Here is a 15,954-nt window from a genome sequence, read left to right as displayed (position 1 = left end):
ATGTTCCCTTTCTCTGGTTTTGATATGAAGGTGAGATTTGTTGTAAAAAATGTTTCTTCCTTTTCTGTTTTCTGGAATAGTCTGATGTAAAATATTGGAATCATCTTGTCACTGAATATCAGTAAGATTGGCCTGTACAACCTTCTAGGTCTTATGTTTTTGTGATTTTACTTTGGTTTTGGTGGGGACATTTTCAAACTACTCATGCCATTTCTTTTCAAGGTTATAAGTCCATTCAGGTTTTCTATCCTTCAGTGAGTCTGGGTAGGTTATCTTTTTCTAGGAGATTGTCCATTTCGTGTAAGTTTTCAAATTTACTGCCATAAAGCTATCTATAAGATCCTTTAAATGAAAATTTAAAAAAAAAAGCTACTGTATTTGTAGCTATAACCCCTTTTAAATTCCTAAGATTGCTTGTGCACCATCTTTAGTTTTCCTCGACAATCTTCCCAGTTTGACTATTTCATTAGTCTTTTCAAAGAACCTACTCTTCACTTTGTTGATCCTCTGCACTGCATGTTTATTTTCTGTCTCTACTTTCTGCTCTGTATTATTTCCTTTCTTCTCTCACTGAATTTATATCCTTTTTAACCTAGTTCTGTAGGCACACAGCTCATCAGCTGCCAGCCTTTATTCTTTTCTAGGGTAAGCATTTAAAGCCATGACCCTCCTCTTCTAAATACCACATTGGCTGCATCCCACAAGTTGCATTTTCATTACTGTTCAGTTCTAATTCACATTGAAGCGTCTTTTTTGATCCTGACTTATTTGGGAGCATTTGAATGTGTAAACGTATAAGTTCTGTGTAATTCGCTCTACCATTGCCTTCTAACACCCATCCTCTCCTTCTCCCATCGCATAATGGTGGGGAATGGTGGTCATGTAACCAGCTGATAGAAACTACAACTTCCGGTCTCCCTCACAGGTAGGCAGGGCCTTGTGACTAAGTTCCAGTCAGTGAAAGACGAGGGAATGTCATCTTCTAGGGACTTCCAGGAAAGCTCCATAGGAGGAGGACACAGTCTGCAGGGACACCTTCGGCCTTCCCCCCTTCCTTCTTTCTTCCTGCCTTAAATGAAGACATGATGGCTATGATGGCAGCGGCCCCGCCATCATCCTGCACCTTGAGGTGATCTTGAGGATGGAAGGCATGGACTACAATGGTGGGGCTGAAAGTGCAGAAGCCTGGGTCCCTGGGGACCAGGAAAGCTCCCCCATCAGCCCTGAACTTACTCCCTCTGTAATGTGAAAGAAAATCACCCTGTATCGGGTTCAGTCATTGTTACCTGGCCAAATGCAATTTCTAACCGATAAAGAAGTCTTTAAGATATCACTTTGATGTTGGTTTCTTGATTACAAAATACTTCACACACACACACAAAAGCATTTACAACTGAGACTAATAATAAAATGAACACCATTTCCTCCACCACCCAACCTGCAAAAAGTAGAACATTTCCAGTCTGCATTCTTGCAGCTGCACCTCCCCTGCTTCTCCCCACCTCTCGCCCTTGCTATTCTGAATTTTATTTCACATTCCCTTGTTTTTCCTTTATAGTTATACCTCACATTTTTGCCACCCTAAATTATACTGCCCTATTTTGCTTTTTTTAAAACCTTATGTAGATTGTGCCACACTGTGTATTTTTCTGTGATTGTCTCTTTCCCCTCAACATTATGAGACACACCTACCTCGATGCATGAAGCTTTGGTCCATTTAATCTCACAGCTTTACGTTGTTTGCTGCATGAATACACACTCTCTCTCCACTCCCCGTTTAGGGGTATGTGGGTCATTTCGAGCTTCAGGCTATTACAAAATGCTGCCACAAACACTCCCCTACTCGTCTCCTGGTGACCCGTGGGACGGTCTTTCTAGGAAAGTGCTTCCTGACTTTTCTGATACCATGGCATATGCGGGAAACGATGACATCCCCGTGGCACGCTGGAGGTAAACTAGAGGGTGTGCAGGGCTCTGGACACGGCTGCAGCGGTGGCCCACAAACTCTGGCCACCTCAAGGGATAAAGAGACTGGTAAGGTTAAACCCACCAGTGCCCCCCAGTGTGGGAGTGGAGCCTCCAGGGCAGAAGGAATGGAGCACAGGGTGGGGGCACGTGGGCCACACTAGACAACACCCACCTTCTCCTGAAGGGACCAGACAGCGTGTACTCCCCCTCCTCCTCGCCAAACCTGAATATTGTTAGGGTTCATTTTTGTAAAAGAAAAATAGCTCTGTGGTCTTAATTCCTATTTTCCTCACTAACAAGATTGAGCATCTTTCCATGTCTATTGTCCATTCTTAGTTCCTCTTCTGTGAAATACCTACGCATCTCTTTTGCCAGTTTATTGGGTTGTTTCATCTTTTCAAATAGACTTTTTCTTCTTCCCAATATAGCCTGGATAGTAATCATTTGTTTTATGTATTATGAAATCTCCCTGCTTACAGCCTGTTTTTCAATTTTCACTGTTCATTACTCGATACAATTAAGAGATTCTGTTCATCAGTCTCTTCATGGTGTGAGCTTTTTTGTGTCTTCTTTAGGAAATTCCTCTCTATGCTGTTTGTCATTGTTCCTAACTTACTGTTCTGCAGTCAGAGAACATGTTCTATGAATCAGATAACTTGAACTATGTTGAGTCTTACTTTCTGGATCTAGCATGAGGTTATTATTCTTTTTTACATGTCCAAGTGCTTGAAAATAACATGCATTTTCTAATGTTTGAGTGGAAGGTTCTATAACAAATGCCCAATAGATCAGGGACGACAAATGCCAGCTGGGGGGAATGGGTGACAAATCCAGCCCTGGCCATCTGTTTACATATTGTCCAGGGCTGCTTTCACTCTACAAAGGCAGAGTTTGTATAGCCTCACAAAGCTGAAAACATTTCCTATCCGGCCCTTTACAGGAAAAGTCTGCCAAGCACTGTTGTTGTGTTCAAAACTGTTTCCCCTCTACTTTTTTGTCTGCTTAGTATCAATTAATGAAAAGAGTTGTTTAAAAATCTTCTGTGACAATGACACTTTTGGCAATTTCTGTTAATCTTTGCTTTATTTTATGTTGAGGTTATCGTACTAGGTGCAAAAAAAATTAAATTGGTCCCTTTTCCTGCTGCATTATTTCTTCTCTCATTAATGCAGTGGTCCCTTTTGTCCTTGGTAATTATTTTTGCTTTGAAATGTTTGGATAACATTGTTACTGTAACAGCTTTTCATTGGCCTTTTTTCCATTCTTTATGTCTCACATTTTGGGTGTGTCTCTCGTAAATAAAATAGCGTACAGCTGGACTTAGTTTTTCCATGGACTCTTGACAATCTCCACATTTTACTCAGGAAGTTTAGTCCATTTATTATGTATATAGTGACAGATATATTTCGTTTCATTTCCACCACCTTAGATTGTATTTTCTTTCTACACCATTTTCTCTATGCTTCCCACCTCCCCCCCACCACCTCTTTCCTGCCTTCTTTTGGATTAAGATTTTTTAACTCCATTTTTTTTTGTACCATCATTGATATGAAGTTTTAACCTTTTCACGTTTTTTCCCTATTATAACATGAATTCTAGACTTCAAGTCGAAAAGTTCATCGGTGACTTTACCCACCAGAACAACAGTAAGAACATCTGAACTGTTATTGTCAGATTTAAACCCCTCTGCTTGCTTCTTTCTTGCTTATTTTTATTGTGTTTTTTAATGAAGAAATACATCATCTGTTTTCAAAATAGTGCTTGAAAAATACAAGGAGTACAGATACTATAAAACAAAGCAAACTCCAGTCATGAGATACTACGCACACCATATGAAAAAAATAGTCTGATATTCAGGTAACGAAAACTAGAATTAAAAAGCTCCAACTTTCCAGCTCGGTAAAACAAGTACAGTTACACGAAACATTTAATAAACTAATTTTTCCCCAATGTGTGAACAAAATGACAAGACTAACTGTGTGCCTGGCAATTTCAATGACACAATAGCTATTCAAAATACACAGGTACTGTACACACTTCACCTGATTTTATTGTGGTGGAAGGGGACTGCACAGGTAGTGGGAATGCTGTGTATTAGGCGTCAGAAAGTCATGGTGAACAGAAAGTCTCAATTACTGCACAGCCCACAACGGAAATGACTATATTCCAACTTTGGGGGAAATTATTTAAAAGGATAGGGAAAGGGTTTAAGAAGCTGCAGTTTAACATGAAAAACGCACATGTGGTAGAAAGGAACACTGCTGGGAGAAAGGAAGAATCAGAATCAGGCTATTTGGAAAACCTGTTAGGTTTGCTGTGTCCAGATTAGGAAAGACTAAGTTTTCATTCACCTACAACTGTTGAGAAACATGAATGTTCTGCTGCTTAATTATGAGCTCTCTTTTTTTTTTTTAAAGAAAGGTTATTATTCCGAATCTTTTGCAGGATAAAACAAAAGAGTAGAAAGCTAACTAGATGTCAAGTGCTTGCTAGAAATTTCTGATGTTTCTACATGTAAATTTTACTGATGAATTTTAGGAAGTCATTTACAAATAAAAATTGGTTTAAAATTCTGGAGAAAATGCTTTTTTGCTTACACATTTAAATTAGAAATTAACTTTACTATAAGCAGGTATTCTGTGGAGTATACAAATCTTCTCTTATGTGGAGACCAAATGGCCATCCAAGATGGATAACATGCTTCACAGGAATTACTTTTAGTAAAGCTTTACTAAAATATTAGCCATGTGGCCACAGGACTGTTGGTTTCAAATCATGGTTAAGAAAATACTAGCATACTGAGTTTTCTGTGAAACGATATACAAGCATACCTTGTGCACACAAGCAAGGAGAAGGCGGCGGGGGCAGGGGACACAAAAAGCTTTTTTTCTTTTAGGGCAAATGATTAAGGACAAGAGAATATGGAGCTTTGTTAGCTCAAGACAGTATCTGCTGTTTGATGGCTGATTGTATGCACCCTGAAACAGTTCTTCAGATAAAACCAATCATTTCTTGATCCTGTCCCATCAAAACCAAACACTTACTAATTACTGTTTCAATGCCAAATATATACCCTAAGAGTTGACATTTCTATTTTAAAGGGTTACAGCTATCTCACAGGGACTGAGCTAGATGTACTTTATGCTTTTTCTGAAGTACAGTCACCACTGCACAATGGTAACCAATCTGAAGATTAATAATGAAGAACACCCTTCAGGAAAAAACTGAAATTCATCAAGCTGAAAAATCTAAAATTTGTTCTACTGTCTAATAAAAATGTAAAGTGCATCAACAGCATAAGGAATTCTGATACCAGTTTGTACTGCAAACTTTCCCCAACAATGCATCAAACATCAATCCAGTCCCGATGTCAGTCATGGGTACAAACATAGCTGGAGGGTTTTTTTTTCTCTTTTTCCTCTTTAAGGGCAGGAGTCCTTTGAAATAGTTAGCGTTTAACTGTGGCTGACACATAAATAATCTGACACATTAATTAACAGTACTTCTGGCTTCACATACTAACCTGGACCTCTGATCAAGATTAGCCCAATAAAGGAAGTCATCAAATAAGCCTAACAAAGCTATTTTGAACCATATCTAGTTTGGTACCCTTCATTCTTCTCCTTTAGCATTTGAAGACAGCAGACTGAGTTGGCAGATACTGTTTATGGACCCTTGAGGTTGTTTTTCTCAGTTCAATCTGTTTTACTGAATTCTTGATAATAGGAATAAGATTTGCAGGGAGAGCAGGGATACTGGGAAGGTCTTCACTGGATGTTCCCCATGAGGCCAACAGAGAAGCTGCTGTCTGAATAGTTTCCAATTGAGTCGCACCTGTCTCTTAATGAGACCGTTCCTCTTCTGTTCTGGTTTCCTTGGTCCTTTCTTCTTTGTGACGTGACAATGTCCTCTAGACTCCTATGATAGGATTAGCTATGTTTGCTGCTGCGCTCCCTGAAGGCCTGGGTGGATGGTTGACCAGACGTGTTGAGGAAACAACTCTGGTGACCATGGGCTTCAGTGGTGGAGAAATAGTTGGTTGTGGGGCAGTCTGAGGGATGCTTTCGCTGGACGTGCCCCCTGGGCTGTCACTGGGATTTGCTTGTTGCAAGGAAACTTCAGGAACCTGTACGCTGGTCACAGATGCTGCCATCATAGCCGGGGCAGAAATGCTTCTGCCCTGAGCGCTGCCAGTCACTGGGCCAGTCTTCATAGAGCCAGGAAGTGAAGAGACAGACGTGCTGTCTTCACTGTCTACAGACAAGTCGAGGCTGCCGTCATCCAAAGCTGTCAATCTGACACCTTCCATCGAGTGTGTTTTCTTTTTCTGAAGCACGTGATTAGGTAGTAGTTGATGGAGTTCCTTTCTTCTCAAATGCATTGCAGCAATTTTCATATCCATCTCAAACATCTTACTATTTATCGCTTGCCTATAAACTGTATCTGTGAAAGACTGGATATCATAGGTGAGATCAATACTGAGAACGTCAGAGTTTTCTGGCTTTTTTAACACTAACCCAATCACCCACATTGTACGGAATTCTTCCCTGTCAGGATTTTCCTTGGGTGCTGGAAACGACTGAGGATTCACATGTGCCAGTGTAATAAATTCATTCTTCTCCAAGTTTCCAACCAGGATTCGGATTTTTGATTCCACCAAGCCCACCCATTCTAGATGTTGTTTTTCTGTTGGCGCGCTTGCTAGAAGTACAATATAATGCTTGTACTTTTGAAAGAAGCTGGGAGCTTCAAAAAGTTTGGACCACTCTGCCTTACTCAGCAAAATCTCATGTGTGATAGCAAGCCCTTGCTTAAACTCCTCAATCATGACCATCCTTGTTGAAACAGACACGTTGTACGTGGAGTTCTGCTGTGGGTACGCTGGTGTAATTATGGGCATGAGATGGTACCTATCGCTGGGATTTACTCTTGGGTCCCAGACAGGCAAATTAAGATTCCGTTCTTCAGGCTCTTTCAGTAGCACTGGATTTGGCCATTCCCATTCAGAAAACACCAAGAAAAATTTACGTACAAGAGTTGATGCTATCGCATTTGGATAAAGCTGGCAAGTTCTTGCTACTAGCATCGCCCAGGAAACACCTCCTAAGAAACCTAATATATTGGAATAGATGTTGTGGCATTTGGCCCACAACTTGATGGCTCTCAGAGTTAATCTGAAGTTGTCAATGTTTGGTACTAGATGTAAAATCTCATCAGTTACCCGGCAACCATTAAGACTTCTTATGCACCTAATATCTAAATTTTTAAGCAAACTGTCATCTCTTAGGTCCAAATCTTCTGGAATAGTCTGCAGTGCTAATCTTGCAAACAAAATATCAATCTCTATCCCATCAAAACACAGTTTGATAACTGGTACAAATGCCTCTTCAACAGCCCTTAAATCCTTTACTTCTTCATGTAGTTTCAGTTTACCATAGAAGGAGGTGAAAAAATCGCTTCGATCAACATGTCTTGGTGCCACGCACAACGCGTCGATATCTGCACCTTTCGTATGCACCCCTAATCTATAAGAACCGAATGTAAAGATTTTCCCTCCAACGTTTTCTATTACAGCTTGTGGAAGACTCTTGCTTTCACTGATTTCTCGTATCCATTCCTTTACCAGGTTATTTAATTTCTCCAAAATTAAAATCCTGCGCTGTAGTTCCTCTTCCTCTTCAAAAACCCCAAAGGGCTTCAGGGTTTCAATTAATTTCTGGGTAAGTATGCAGTCAGTCTCCCTGGGGGGTGCTAAACTGATGGGGGAGGAGATGCCATAGTGCTTGGGCGGCGGCGGGGTCTGTTGTGATCCCGGGGTGGTCACCGGAAACGGCATCATCTCTAGCGCTGGCCCCGCCACGCCGCGTCCCCCGCCACCGCGACCTCCGCGGCCGCCGCCCGGGTCATGATCCGCTGAGGCGGGAGGGGCGGGGCTCCTACCAGCCCAGGTCCGACCCGCACCCGCTCCGCTCCCGCCGCTTCAAGCGCCTCTCCGCCGTTCCCTCAGCCCCAACATGGCGCCGGGGCCCTAGCTGCTGCGTTCTAAAACGCCCACGCACGCCACGCCGCGCGCCACGCACGCCACGCGCCGCGCGTGCCACGTATGCCACGGCGCATGCGCGCACGCAGAGCCTCATGGGGGCTGTAGTTTCCAGGTCTCCGCCGCGGCTTCTGCCCGGTGGGGGCGGGCACGGCCGCGCCCCGGGGTTCGGCCCTGTTATAACTGCTTTAGACGTTTGCCCAGACCTACCGTCCAACTCCTTGCTCGCCATCCTCTACACCTCGGGTCTCCTTCCTCTCCAGTGGCATCTTCAGGTGGCCTTTGCCCTCTGGCCCATCCTTCAGAATCCCTCTATGGCAGGGTCCGTTGGTGGGAAGCAGCTCCGTGGCATCCTCCGTGGCCCGGCGCCTGGGTGGTGGGGCAGCCAGGACCGCAACTCTGGGTTCTCGGTCCTGTTCTCTCCAGCTCTGAAGGTCCCATCGGCTGACCTCTGGTTTCTGCGGTTCCGGGTGGGGAGGCTGCTGCTCGCCTGTCTTTTCTTCTCGGCGACTGTAAAAATCTCTGAAGTGTCCTGCAGCATCACCACTAGGCAGCAAGGGGTAAACTTTTCGTTTATCTTACAGAGGAAGCACTGTGATTCCTGATTCGGAAGACTGGTGCTTCTCATCCCATGCTCCCGGATGACTCTCAGGCATGTCCGTGGAGTATGCCCTCACCCCATTCTCTTGATCCTCTTCACGTGGACATGGGACAGACCTTCTCATCCTGTTCCCCGTGTCTCTCAACCCATGTTTCTGTCTGCGTGATGCCAGGTCTACCTCGTTCTCTAATTCTCTTCAGTTATATTTAGTCTGCTGTTTAAGCCATCGTTGAGGTAATAACCATTTACAAACTTGCATTTTTATTACTAAAAACATTATCTTGTTCTTTTCCAAATCTTCCTTGCCTTTTGGGATGACATTCTGTTCTTTCCTGTTTTCTTTCTACCTTTTATTTCATTAAACATTTTAAAAATACTTACTCAATATTTTATATCTAATGGTTCCAATTCCTAAGCTCTTGAGAATCTGATTCTACAGTTTGTTTTCTACTGACTCTTTTCAAGAAGCATCACTTCAAGTGTCTCGTAATTTTGGATTGTTAGCTCGTCTCTGGCCAGGCTTGGGATGCCTGTGTAGATGTCCTTCCAAAGAGGATTTACTTTGTTTCTATCTGATGTCCTTGTACACTATCAAATTATGTACACAGTAATTGAATTTCTTATCCAGATCACTTAAGTAGTGCAATTTTGAACCCCAAACACCTGAGAGGAAAGGTGATTTTCAATTCTAGGAAAGAGTAGTTTTTCCCACCCAGAGCCCAGGTCAAGAGAGATAATAACTCTTTGTCATCTCCTTTTACCAGGTAGCAGATTCTTCCTATTCTGTCTTCTCATTCAGTGTGTCACCCTTTACAGTTTCCCAATATATGTGAGGGTCTCAGTCCCAACTTTCTACTTCCTAAGGTCCCAAGGCTCTGTGTCTCTTTCTCGGACAGCTATTAAACTTAAATTTCTTGGTTATAAAGACTGGCAAGAGCCTGTGGGGCAATTGTAGCTTCATAATCAGCTAAGATTCTAACGTTTCAAGGTCCTCATTTTGTTTTGTTTTGTTTTTTCATCCTTAGGGATTACTTTACTTTGGGGGGATACTCAGCTGTGCATCTAAAAGGAGAATTGTTATAGTTCAGCCAGCACTTCCAGGTACTTTATATAGAAAGATCTTCTAGGATAATTAACCTCACATATTGCCAGTACCAATTTCTCAACCTATTTCAACATGGTTTGCATGCTTAACATTCCAGCAGCACAGCTATCAGTAAGGTATTTGGTGACCTCCATTTTGCTCAATCCAATGATCTGCACCTTTTCTGACCTACAGTAGCCTCACATTGGCCTCCACGGCACCACACTCTTTTGTTGTCTTGTACATCTCTGGCCTCCCCTTGGTCTCATTTGCTCCTCCATTGCTTTGCCTCTACAGTTAGAGTTCTTCCAGTTTCCATATTAAGCCTTCAACTCTTCTCATTGTATATATATTTACTACCGGGTCAATCTATCAATTTTCACAGCTTAAAATATCACCTATTAACAGCTTAATGTAAGTTTACTCTTCTGAGCTCCAGATCCATATCATCTGACATCTCATCTACCACCTCTGTTTGGATGTCTCAAACTTAACACAGTCTAAAGAGAACTCTTACTCTTCCCTCGATAACTTGTTTCTCTCTTGGGAGTCACCACTTTGGTAAATGGCATCTCCATCTACCCAACTGCTCATATCAGAAACCTGGGAGTCATTCTTGACACACACACACCCCCCCGCCTCTTTCTCATCTTCAACATCTAGTTCATTTACAAATATTGATGATTCTACCTCCAGAATACATTTGGGATTCATCAACTTCTCTCTACCTGCTTCCTCATAACTCTAATCCAAGCTACCATCAATTTTCACCTAGACTCCTAAAATAAATTAATCTTTTACTGACTTTTCGAAGTATTTTTTACCCAGTAGCCACAGTGGTCTTTTAACCCCTTCAGTGGCCTCTCATTTAACCCCTTCAGTGGCCTCTCATTAGTCTAAAGTCCAAAATACCTAACAACCCCTGACCATCTCTCCAGCTTCACCTCCCACAATTTCACCCACCCTCCAGCCACATCACCTTTCGGTGCCCTGCATTTATTTCATTCTCTCTCATCTCTGGGTCTTTGCACAATGCTGTTCCCTCTGCCCAGAAAGCTCTTCCTGCCCCACTTACTGTCTACTACTCTTCACCTGCTTAGTTTTGTCAACTTTGAGATTGGCTTAAATTTCATCTCACAGAGAATTTCCCTAACCTCCCTGCTAAATTAGCACCTGTACTTTTCTTTCATAGAACATGTCACAATGTGTAAGTCTCCGTTTTTCGAGTGATTGTTTCTTTGTCTTTATTTGCCACTGTAGACCCTTAGTGCCATGAGAACAAGATCTATTTGTTTTGTCAACTGCTATATACTTGATCAGTACCTGATCAACTACCTACCATAGTAACACTCAACAAATATTTGCTGACAAATAAATAAATGAATAAGCACAACAAAGAAAATTCTTTCACCTTCAAATCACTGGCTAATCAATATCCAAAAGACCCATCTCTTGAGTTTTAGTTTAGGTAGAGGGACAGTTTCAAAGCCACACACTGTGACTCTGGGGAAATCATTTCATGACTCGGTTCACGCTGCTCGCGTCAGTCGGCTGCAGGGAGTTTCTCTGGCTGCGTGACTCCAGCACCTCACTATCCTGCAGCTCCTTTTGATTTTTAACATATTCCCAGGGGAGATTTTCGAGGGTCGGGGGCTCATACCCAATGCTTAAGGATGTGGAAGGGCCACACAAGAAAGCATGCCAGTGTCGTGGCAGCTTTTCTGGAGAAGCTGCTGTCCCGCGGTGCTTACTAAGAAATGAAACAGACATATCTATAATCCAGAAACTCCATTCCCTGGAGATGACCCCCAGAGAACTCTGCACAGGCCCTCGAGAGGGTCATCATGCCTTTGTCTGTAGTACGAAGGAGCTGGATGCAACCTGAGAGCCCATGATTAGGAGAATGGATAATGGGGTATACGCAAGTGATGGGAAACTATGTCTCAAGAAAAAGCAAGGAGCTGGATTTACATACAGCACCATGGGTAGAGCTAAATCTTAGCTACAGAATGTTCTTAGTTAAAAACAAAGCTTAAACTTTGATACAGTCGAATTCATCTACCTTTCCCCCTACGGTTTACACCTTTGAAGCCTTATTTATGAAATCTTTCTTTTGGCTGTATAACTTTACCTCTGACTTGTAGGTTTTTAATGCATTTGGAATAAGGATCCCACTTGACTTTTCCTTCCCTGCAATGTCCACCCTGGCCATACTTTGGCCAATTCCTATTATGTTTTGTGTCTTTCAAACATTTTACGCCAGTTCTGATCTCCCCCTGTGTTCAGCACCGAGCCTCCGGAGGTTCCTTGGCCAGAAGTCTCCCGAGGGAGGACGGGGTGCTGCCAGCCAGGTCCCAGGTGGGCAACACCAGGCTCGGGGGAACGGGGCTGCTAGTCCTCCTTCCGACACCGCGCTCCTACGTGAAACTGAAAACTAGGAATTTTTTTTTTTTTTTTTTTTTTTATGAAACTGGCTATTAGCAGCTAACCATTCAACTTTATGTTCTCTTTGAATTGAAAGTCCTCAAAAATGTCTTTTAAGTTCAATTAGTTTTCTAGTTTTAGACTGATGGAAAAAGTTGGGCATTGTTTTGTTTCTCCCAAACTACATAAAATAAACATTCCCCTCAACGACGGTATCACTGAGAATATGCTCAGAGGAAGTCTCACTCAACAGGCAGCTGCTCTTCAATAAAAGGAGAAAAGAATCCAGATCGCCTCGTTCATCCTGAGGTAAGTGTTATTAAAAATCAGATTCGTGGCGGGAGGAGAAAAACATCCAAAGAAAACAGCAGAGAGAGGTTGGGGGACTCAAGGAGACAGAATTCACGGCGCACAACCAGCAGATGGAGACAGCGGAGGCTTCGCGAGGCGCCTGAACATCCCTGTGTAAGTCGGGGCTCGGGGCCCATCTGCCCGTCTGCGCATGACGGCAAACGCCCCCAAACTCAGGCACTCAGACGCCACACCTGCCGCCACCACTCCAGCCGGCCCTGGAAGAGAAGGGAGGCTGGCGGGTCACACCGTCGGCGCCAGAGCAGCGCTCCTGCTCACTCAAGCCCCCACCGGCACTAGTGGGCAGCCATGCCGTCTGCACGCCGCTCCCACCTGCCCTCCCCCATCCCCCCACCCCCGCAAAGAAAACCAATTCCAACCCTGGAGTCTTGGACGCACCCGGAAGCAGCCGAGACTCACAGAGGAGCTTGCTCTTCTAATTTGCATCCACCCTTAAACAGGCATTTAACAAGCACCTACTGTATGCCAGACCACACAGACACTGAAGGGCAATTTGTGACAAGCCCAGTGCTGATGCAGAAATGTCCCTGCAGAGAGAACCTCAAGCCTCGGCGGCTTTTATAAACCCTCTAAGCTCGTCTCCTCGGAAGAGGGCACCCAGAGCCAAGGAGGCCCTGCCTTCCAGCATGGGAAAAAGGCCGGCCTCTGAGTGCCAGGGTAGGCCACCCAGGAACGCATCCACCGGCACAGAAAGAAGCTCGCACTTCCCCTCCTCAAGGCACCCAAGTCCCTCAGACGGCGCCCCCATGAGAGCCAGCCTGGGCTGACGGTCCCGGGGCACAAGGCCACCGGCCCCTACGGGAGGCGCAGGGCGTGGCCAACAGACTGAGTTCCTCCAAAGAGTCCAGCCCACCGGGTCCAAATCGGTGGTTCCCACCCGAGGGCGAGCCTGCCCCCAGGACACTCAGCAAGGCCCAGAGGCGGCTGTGGTTGTCACGACTGGTAGGGGTGCCGCATGCATCTAGCGGGCCGGGCCTGGGACACGGCTAAACGCCCTACAAGGCACAGGGCGGTCCCCTACAGCGAGGAACTGCTGGCCCAAAGTACCGACGGGGCTGAGGCTGAGAATCCAGTTTACAAGCTCTCTTCCATCCTGGGAACACAAATAAACCCTGCCCTCTCGCCCTTCCCCAGGCGCTGACAAAAACCACATGGCCCGCCCTCCCTCCCCAGAGGGAGCAGAAGCGATTACTGTCGTTATCTCGGGCACCGGCCCAGAGCCCGCTCTTCGGGGCACGGGCCCCACAAGCCAGCCCTCTGGGAACATGCGCGAGGGCTCTGCAGCCCCGCCCACGCCAGCCGCCGGCTCCCGGGGCTCACTCACTCACGACATTCTGATCCTCTGGAGATCACTGAGAAGCTGGCAGCAGGGAAAGGCAATATTTATGGAAAACAAACGCCAAAATGCCTGAGCGCATTACCTCGGGCGCAAAACCATGGCCCAAACCGTTCAGGGGAACCGGGTGGATTCTTCCTTCAGTGCCCTCGGGAAGTGCCTGGTACAGCCGCTTCTGCCACCTGCCCTGCTGGGGCATGTCCCAGTTCACCCAAGGGGGCCTGCGGTGGGCTCCCAGCCCCAAGAGCCTAGAGGACGCTCGCAGTGGGCTTTTAACGTGAAATGAGCAAGCCCCAGCTCACTGGCACGGGGTGGGTCTTCTGCCGTGGGAACGATCCGGGAACGAAGAAGATCACTGTGACTGTTCAGTAACCTGAAGCCTGGGGAGGCCGGCATTCGTTCCCGTGCGCACGCGTGCCCGCACATGCACGCGTGCTCGCACACGCACACGTGTGCACGCACACACACACGTGCCCGCACAGGCGGTCCCTTCCTTTTGCACGCTTTGCCAGGGGAACGGGGACAACATCACGTGTCCTCGGGGAAAGAAGAAGGGAATCAGGGTGCCTGGAGCCTGCTCCGCGCTGGGTCCCCAGCCTCCGCAACAGTAAACCCCCCACCCCGTGGACCCCGAGCTCCCCGCAGCCGGTGCCACCTCACAGCGACACTCAGGCCGCCCGGGGCGCCAGCAGCATTTGGGGCTCATCGCAGACAGGCCGCCCAGGAGGTGAGGAGCCCCCTTCCCTGGACACAAGACCACAGGTGTCAGGAACGTGGGCAGAAGCCGCCGGGGGGGAAAAGCGGCCAGAGGGGCTGGAGATTCCGTCTCATCATCAACGTAAGGCAGCTGGCACCCACCCGATACCAGCACCCTTCACTCCTCCTCCTTCAAATCTCTCTGTGGTTCCCACCGTCGTGAGGAGGCAGGGGGTCTGGGACCTTGGGGGTGTGCTAGGAGATGAGGGGGCATCTGCAGAGCAGGAGGGGCCGCGTCGGACTCTTTACACAGGGGAACAAGGCAGAGCGTGAGTGTGTGTTCACGTGCGTGAGTGGGACAGCATGTGCGTGCATCCTTGTATCATCAGGATCCCCAGACAGACCCTGATGCAAAGGTCCCGGGCTCTGGAGAAGCTCCGCCCGCAACCTGTGGAGCAGGGCTGGACGGGACGAGCCCCACTGCAGGGTCCTCAGCACCGGGCTCTGCGCCTCGGTAGCTGGCGAAGGGGACAGCACGGCCAGGAGGCACAGAGCACCCAGGCCACGCCCAAGTCAGAGGCCGGCCAGGAAGGCCGACTCCCTGGGGCCCGGGAAGCCTGCTCCAGGCAGGTGACACAACCCACTTCCAGCCCAGAGAAGTGTGTCAGTGAGACCTGTCCGGTTCAATAGACTCTTTCTTTGAAAGGTTTCGCAAAGCCACCACCAAGTTGAATACGCTGCAGGCCTTCTCCTGCCTGGACGAACGTAAAAGGAACAGGTCTAAAAGGGGTCTATGAACAGGAGCACAAAGCCCTGCTCCCCGCAGATGGCGGCCAGCCTCGTGGTCACCCTGCTCCCCCCCACCCCCCGGCCGGAGCGATCACCCATGTGACACAGAGCAGGCCTTCCAGGGCCCACCCGGGACCCGAGGCACAGCGACCCGCAGGACAGGCAGGGCTGGCCTGGCCCACGCGCTCTTTGCTCCCCGTTCAGCAGAGAAAACACGGGGCAGGACAGTGACCGAGAGCTGAACACTCGCCCTCTCCACCCACGTGACGCAGCCCCTTACAGGGCTCCGAGAGCAAGGAGGCGAAGGGACCCGGCCTCCGGAGCACGGCGAGGCGGGGTCAGGACAAAATCCAAACCCGTGCAGCCGGGCCTGTGGGCGGGGCGTTCAGGCGCGTGTCCAAGGAGAGTTAAAAACAATAACACAGGGCTTCCCTGGTGGTGCAGTGGTTGAGAATCCGCCTGCCAATGCAGGGGACACAGGTTCAATCCCTGGTCCGGGAAGATCCCACATGCCGCAGAGCAACTGGGCCCGTGAACCACAACTACTGAGCCTGTGTGTCTGGAGCCTGTGCTCCGCAACGAGAGAGGCCGCGATGGTGGGAGGCCCGCGCACCGCGATGAAGAGTGGCCCCCGCTTGCCGCAA

The 15,954-nt window shown here is 47.1% G+C and overlaps 2 protein-coding genes across 5 annotated transcripts in view; both read right to left on the bottom strand.

Annotated features, from left to right (window-relative positions):
- The window catches only part of RADIL (Rap associating with DIL domain), a 61,624-nt gene that overhangs the window by 39,504 nt on the left and 6,166 nt on the right, over positions 1-15,954 (bottom strand). The gene's annotated exons all lie outside the window — the stretch shown is intronic.
- PAPOLB (poly(A) polymerase beta) lies at positions 3,854-7,995 on the bottom strand. Its single transcript, XM_059896073.1, has one exon. It carries the CDS (start codon positions 7,805-7,807, stop codon positions 5,879-5,881), a length of 1,929 nt encoding a protein of 642 aa, XP_059752056.1. The 5' UTR covers positions 7,808-7,995; the 3' UTR covers positions 3,854-5,878.

This window comes from Balaenoptera ricei, chromosome 15 (assembly GCF_028023285.1).
Source record: "Balaenoptera ricei isolate mBalRic1 chromosome 15, mBalRic1.hap2, whole genome shotgun sequence".
In the NCBI taxonomy this organism is placed as follows: domain Eukaryota; kingdom Metazoa; phylum Chordata; class Mammalia; order Artiodactyla; family Balaenopteridae; genus Balaenoptera; species Balaenoptera ricei.
The sequence above is the reverse complement of the archived record's forward strand: the minus strand, read 5'-3'. Positions and strand labels throughout refer to the sequence as shown.